We start from the raw sequence: 7512 nt of genomic DNA, 5'->3' as shown, positions 1-7512 counted from the left end.
CTGGAGCCAAGTTTCTCATTGTCAGAGAAAGGAGCTACAAACATGGAAAGAAAATCTTCGGGTATTGGATTGGAATTGGATGGAGGTCTTAGTGTAAAATCATAGTTTTCAATATAGGTTAATATTGAAATAAATAGATGTAGAATAGATGTAGATGTAGAAATAATAGATGTAGAATAAATGTAGATATAGATGTAGAAATAAAGAGATTTATTACAGAGAGGAAAATAGTAAATTTACAGTGGCTAAATCAAGAAGATACTACTTCAATTAAGTGATCAAAGTAAACATCATCAGTTATGGGGCAAACTGAAATTATTTCTAACCTGACAGAATTCAATGAGAAAAAAACAGCCTTACTTTTGTGCTCTGTTCCTGCCAAAATGTGTAATCTAACCATGAAAAAATAGACAAACCCAGGCTGAAGGATATTCTACCCAATGACTGACCTATTTATACATTTAAAAATTGTCAAAGGCATGGAAGAAGAGTAAGTAAATGTTTCAGACTGAAGGAAACGGAAGAGATGTGGCTACTATTGCAACACGTGATTTGGACTAGATATTTTTGCTATAAAGGACTTTATTTGGACAATTGGTGGAACTTAATGGGGCATGAAGATTAGAAGGTAGTAATGAAATGTTAATTTCCCAATTTTGTTGGTCATATATGATTTTGGCATAATGCTGGCAGTTTACTTTCAAATGGTTCAGGAAAAAAATGTTTTTGTAACATTACTTGTAACTTTTCTACAAGTTTTAAATTGTCTCAAAATTTTTAAAAGTTTTAAAAATAATTTTAAACTACTTAATATGATCATGTCCATCTTGTCTCATTAAATCAAAATGCCTGCAATAATAAACTTTCTCAATACAAAGTAGGATTGTCGGGGTGACTCTTGGCTCAAGAATAGAGAACAGGGAAGCAGATTTGGCTCAAGTGATAGAGCGTCCGCCTACCATACAGAAGGTTCTGGGTTCAAACCCAGGCCCTCCTAACCTGCATGGTGAGCTGGTCCACGTGCAGTGCCGATGCGCGCAAGGAGTGCCGTGCCACGCAGGGTGTCCCCCGTGTAGGGGAGCCCCACGCACAAGGAGTGAACCCCGTAAGGAGAGCCACCCAGTGCAAAAAAAGTATAGCCTGTCTACGAGTGGAGCTGCACACACGGAGACCTGACGCAGCAAGATGACGCGACAAAAAGAGACACAGATTCTGGGTGCCGCTGACAAGAATCCAACCGGACACAGAAGAACACACACAGTGAATGGAAACAGAGAGCAGAGAAGGGGGGGGGGGGGGTGAGGGAGAGAAATTTTTAAAAAATCTTAAAAAAAAAAAAGAATACAAAACATTCTTCAGCCAATTCCAGTAAGGACATGGAAGGAAAACACAACTCATGCAAAACTTTGCAGGATAAAGAGGGAAATCTGTCCCTTAATGATAATCTTATTAAGTAACTTGTCCTTTACTGTGCATTATGTATTTTAAAAATACACACTACCTCAACCTGACTTTTGGTGGAATTGGGTTTGGCATCTCTCCTTCTCCCCAGCTTTACATTGTGATTATTTTGAAACATACAGGAACAGTAGAATCACTGCACAATGGTATGCCTTCTACCTAATTGCAATAATTGTTAAGATTTTGCTATTTTGCTCTATAATTCTCTTTGCTTAACGAATTTAAAGTAAGTTGCATATATCATGACCACTTCTAAATATTTCAGCAGTAATTTTCTAACAATAAGGACATTTTCTACCATAATCACAAAATTAATTATCCATAAATGAATACCTTTAAGTTTATTCATACATATTAATTACTCTTTAATGTCAATTCTAATTTACACTTCATATTCAGACCTATCCAGTTGCTCTAGGATATTTAAAATTAGCTGTTTTCTTGGGAACCAGGTTCAGCAACACTCAACAATCTTTTACCAGTCACTTCAATTACTCTTTTGAAGGAATAAGACTTTCCCATGCAATTACTTTACCATTATATTGGAGAGTGGTATGTATTGCAATTTAGCAAGAAGCGCAACTTTGTGAGGAGTGACTTGCACCTGGAAGGCATCTCCTGATAAGCAGGAGAGTTTGAGGTTGGTAAAAGGGGTTCAGTCTGACCCTTAGTAAAGATTGCCCCCTTGGCTAATAATTACCAGCCATCCTTAGGAGCTGGCCAAAGGCAAGAGCCCTCAACTGCCGCCAGAGGGCGCAAGTAGCCCCCCGAGACGGCTCTCCGAGGGGCGGTGGGCGAGGCCCGCAGCCCGGAGCGCGCGCCGGCCGGGCGCGTGGAGGGGCGGGGGGCGCGGGAGACGCGCCTGGCGGCTCGCTTCCCCGCGGTGGGACGCAAGGGTGCGCCTGCGCGGTGCCGCGGCGGCGGAGGGAGCCGCGATGGAGGGCCCTTCGCCGCTCCGCCAGGTAAGTGCCCCCTCGCCGATGCGGGGTGGGAAGCGGTGGCTTTACCTGGCAAGTTTCTTCACGATTGTTGTTTGAACATTCTTAGGTTACGATAATTAATTCCTCTCTTTCCTTTTCTTGGTGCTCTTTAGAATAATTTGCTGGAAAGTTGTTACCGAGGAAACGGTTTCCTGTGCTGCTTTGAGCCTTTCTCCTCTGGGCGATTGTTCTTAGTCGGCTTCTCCGGGCGCATTGAATGCTTGAATTTGGTTCTGAAATGTCCTAATCCACATGTCGCAGCCTCAGGCATCAATGAAATCAGTCTCCATTGTCATGATCTGACCCGGTATCGCGTTTACTTGGTCTCTTCTCCTTCCCTTAACTATCAGTCCTTGATAAAAGTGCACAGAATTTAGATCGTTTAAATCACGGTGCTGTCAACCAAGTTTTAATTTCAACTAGTTGTGTTTTCGGTTCAATATCTTATTTGATAAAACAAAAACTTGCTTATTAATCATCAGGGTGAAATCTACTTTTGTTTTTCTAAGGATTACCTACATTTCTGAACACTATCTTCGTTACTTTTACGTTTTACCTAGTTTTACATTGGTTGTGTGTATGTATTTTACTTTTATAGAATTGTAACCAGTGCTATACCTTTCATCTGAGCAGCATTTTCCAGTTTACAAGACACGTGGGTTAGGCACTCAGATAATTGTTGAATGAAGTGAATGAATGTATTATCTTAATTGATTTTCAAAACATATGAAATGGGCAAGATAGATATTTATGAACCCAATCAGGCATTTAACTATGTCCCTGGCGCTGTGTATTTGAGGATAAGACGGTGAGCCAAACAGATATGATCCATGCCTTCAATGAATTTATTGTTTACACCAGAATGAATTATTATCCCTACTGTAGAGTGGAAGAAACGGGTTTGGAGATTGAACGACTTCACCAGTGGCCACACAGCTAGTAAGTTATAGAAATCTATTGTGGCCACTCTACAAAGCCAGAATGAACACAGCTCCCCTCTCCCAGGTTTGATTTGGATGTAGAGACTAATGGTGTCACACACATACCAAGATAATATGAAAAGGTTTTTATTACTTATGTAATTGCTGTCTCTGGGGAGAACAGGGCAATCCTCCCAAGCATGTCTGAAATGGCCTGAGATAGCAAGGAAAAGGGACTGACAGGTGTTTTTTTGTGTGTGTGTGGTTAGGTATGGGGTGGAGGGGAGGGTTCTTACGTGCGGGTGGGGAGGCTTGTGTGGTTTAAATCTCCCATCCATACCAAAGGACAGAACAGCTTGCCCAGGTGTGGGGCAGAAGGGGATGAAGAAAGTGTGAAACTTAAAAACTGTCAGCAGATACCAACATACTGAGCCAGACTCCTTAGTACAAGTCATCCAAGATGTTTTTCATTTAATTGAATTTGTTTAAGTAAGCATTATGGTGGTCCTTGATGCCTGCAGTAAGGAAGGCCAGTAAAGAAGGTGAAATTTCCATAGAATGCCTTGTTCAGGATCCCAACATTGTGTATTCTGGGAAGTGAAATGAGTGCCTTGGTCACTATCAGTAATGTCTGGAACTCTGAAGGGAATAAGGAGTATCTCCATGAGGCCTTGTATTGTGACTTTAGTATATGTAGAGATAGGTGACTTTGATTTATATTATGGGTATCTGTGAGGCAGTTAAGATTCCTAGAAGAAAAAAAAAGAAGGGGAAGTGGGTGTAGCTAACTGGTTGAGCACCTGCTTCCTGCATATGAGATCCTGGGTTCTATCCAGGGGGCCTCCTGAAAAAAAAATTCTCAGGGTTCTTTACCCCAAAGGGGGCAACACTTAAGACAGTGACCCAAAAGTCTTAAAAATGTGTAGATGGGCTAATTGTTGGCCAGAACTTCCAGTGTTAATATGACTGCCTGAAATTCTGGCCATTGTGCTGACCCTTGGGTCTCGTCCTTTTATCAAGGACTTCCTGGTTAAGGGATGGAAAACACCAGCTGTCTAGCAAGCCCCATCATGTATCATGGTGATGTCCATAACGTGTGTAAACTCTCACTGCTGTTCACTCAGTTCAACCCAAGGGACTCCTTAGGTAGTCAAGGGGTCCAGGAGAGAGATGACCTCATCCAGTTTCACAGCATCCGACTAGGGACTGAGGACAGGTGAGGCCACCCCAATCTTCTTCTCATTTTATTAGTTTCTTTTAACAGAGAGTCTCAAATCAGTTTGTCAGGATTTGGGGCTTTAAAGCTGAAGCAAACATAAAAAAATGGAGACAGACTTTTTTTTTTTTTTTTAAGATTTATTTATTTATTTCTCTCCCCTTCTCCCTACCCCCACCTCAGTTGTCTGTTCTCTGTCTGTTTGCTGCGTGTTCTTCTTGGTCCGCTTCTGTTGTTGTCAGCGGCACGGGAATCTGTATTTCTTTTTGTTGCGTCATCTTGTTGTGTCAGCTCTCTGTGTGTGCGGTGCCACTCCTGGGCAGGCTGCACTTTCTTTCATGCTGGGCGGCTTCCTTACGGGGCGCACTCCTTGCGTGTGTGGCTCCCCACAAAGGGACACCCCTGCATGGCAGGGCACTCCTTGCGTGCATCAGCACTGCGCATGGGCCAGCTCCACACGGGTCAAGGAGGCCCGGGGTTTGAACCGCAGACCTCCCATGTGGTAGGCGGACACCCTAACCACTGGGCCAAGTCCGCTGCCCTCAACTTGAATATTAGCTATTGTATAGTTCTAATCAGTTGTATCAGAAGGCTAAATATTAAAAATGAATCTAGTTGTACACATACCTGAAAATGTGACAACCTTTTCTTCCTGCCAGAAAAGTTATTTTTCTTAATAGACAACATGGTCCAAAATAGACGGATGCCCTTACCACTGGGCCAAGTCCACTTCCCCAGACTCTTAATTACAGACTCATACTCATGACTTTTGACTTCAAGGTCACACTGTTTCCTCTACACACATTGCTTTTGTCCTGGTGTTTTAGAATAGTGCTTTTCAAAATTCCAAAGCTGGGGAAACCTTTTTTCAAATGAAATCTTATTTAGAATCCAATATGTACAACTGAAAAAGGATATTTTATATTTAAAAGTGGCATAAGTTCAAGTTTATATATACTTGTGAATCTAACTAATAAGAGCAATAAGGTGATTTTGATGAATCAGAAAAGTCAGGATGACAGTCATAGCCATATCATCCTCAGTTACCAGTTTATTTCTATATTGATTTTGATTGTGTAGTATTGTGTAAATCCCCATTCACCTAGAGAAGGACTGCCAAATGTAGCAGCTCATAACTGTAAAGCAGTTTGATGTGAACAGAAATGGGTAGAACTGAGGGAAAATGAAAGGCCAGTTTGGAGCTGTAGTCTGATTTACCAGATCTTTAGAGAGATCCCACAGAGATGGTGGGAAAGGCTCTGTTCTTAGTTTTGCTTGGAGTTCATTTAACAGGAAAGCACAAGGCAATACACTATTAGTGTTTTCCAACATAGTCTTTATTTATTTACTTTTAAAAAAAGATTTATTTTTAATTTATTTTTCTCCCCTCCCCCCAACGCCCTGTTGTCTGCTCTCTGTATCCATTCGCTATGTGTTCTTCTGTGTCCACTTGCCTTCTTAGTGGCACTGGGAATCTGTGTCTCTTTTTGTTGCGTCATCTTGCTGCATCAGCTCTCCGTGTGTGCACTGCCACCCCTGGGCAAGGCTCTGCTTTTTTCACATGGGGCGGCTCTCCTTGCAGGGCACATTCCTTGTGTGTGGGACTCCCCTACACAGCAGACACCCCTGTGTGGCATGGCAGTCCTTGCACACATCAGCACTGCACATGGGCCATCTCACCACACAGGTCAGGGGTCCTGGGTTTGAACACTGGACCTCCCATATGGTAGGCAAACGCTCTATCAGTTGAGCCAAATCTGCTTCCTCCAACATAGTCTTTATTGGTGTATAATATCTTTCATGCCAGAAGTATTAAAAATAGATTAAACATACATGAAAAGAAATTTTTTTTTTTATAATTTAATTCCTGATTGCTACCCTCACCCCCCCATCTCCATGCTTAGGCTAACCAATCAGAAGGCCACCTTCCCCTCTGTTCCCTGAAAAAAAAATTTATTGAAGCATATCACTCACGCATAAACATACATAAACAATAAGTGTATAATAATAGTTGTGAACTTACAAAACAAACATATATAACATCTTACAGGACTCTCATAACTCACCCTACCACCAATACCTTGCATTGTTATTAAACATCTTTAACTAATGATTAAAAGGCATTGTCAAAATATTACTACTAACCAAAGTATTTTTCCCCCAACCCACCCTATTATTATTATCTTTATATCATTTGTATATGAACATAAATAATAAGTATATAGTGAAAGTTGTAAACTTACAAAGCAAACATGCATAACATCATACAGGGGTCCCATACATCAACCCTTCACCAACACCGTACATTGTCCTGAGACGTTTGTTACAAATTATGAAAGAATATTGTCACACTCTTACTACTAATTATAGTTCTTATCTTACTTTTGGTTTATTTTCCCCCTAACCCACCCTATTATTATTTTTTAAATATATGTATTTTTATGACAGAAGTTGTAAACTTTTATTGTTGTATAAAAGCCATGTTTGTATTGTTTATAAAACAATCATGCACATGTGCAGAATTCCCAAACAACACGCCTCCATCAACACACCACACTGTGGAGGAACGTTAGTTACACATAAGATAATATCATCTGATTTTTACCACACGTATAATGTACATTTGGCACACATTTTCTGTACTGCCCCATTATCAACACAGTACATCTTGGCATAGATGCAAAAATAATATTACTGCTAACTACAGTTCATAAGTCACTCCAGTTGTATTTTTCCCATGCTTCTCCACATTCCCAACACCCTGCAGTAGTGATGTACATTTGCTCTAGCTCAAAAAAAGACCATCTTGCATCTGTACCATCAACCACAATACTTATCCACCTCTTGGTTTACTGTGCTATTCAGTTCCTAGATGATTCTCTAGCATTCTGTCAGTTGGCATTTACATACCTAGACAACCATTTTCAGCTACATT

The 7512-nt window shown here is 40.9% G+C and overlaps 1 protein-coding gene across 2 annotated transcripts in view; it reads left to right on the top strand.

The window, feature by feature from the left end:
* Positions 1 to 2284: 2284 nt before the first annotated feature.
* The window catches only part of GRAMD1C (GRAM domain containing 1C), a 155354-nt gene continuing 150126 nt past the window's right edge, over positions 2285 to 7512 (top strand). Inside the window, exon 1 of one of the 2 annotated variants that reach the window (XM_004475612.5) lies at positions 2285 to 2423. In XM_004475612.5, coding sequence (XP_004475669.2) covers positions 2397 to 2423 — 27 coding nt within the window. In that variant the 5' untranslated portion in view covers positions 2285 to 2396. The remainder of the gene's footprint in view (positions 2424 to 7512) is intronic. The other variant, XM_071214812.1, reaches the window with a different exon arrangement.

Source organism: Dasypus novemcinctus, chromosome 4, assembly GCF_030445035.2.
Source record: "Dasypus novemcinctus isolate mDasNov1 chromosome 4, mDasNov1.1.hap2, whole genome shotgun sequence".
In the NCBI taxonomy this organism is placed as follows: domain Eukaryota; kingdom Metazoa; phylum Chordata; class Mammalia; order Cingulata; family Dasypodidae; genus Dasypus; species Dasypus novemcinctus.
Note: the sequence above shows the minus strand (reverse complement) of the source record. Positions and strands in the feature narration are given on the sequence as shown.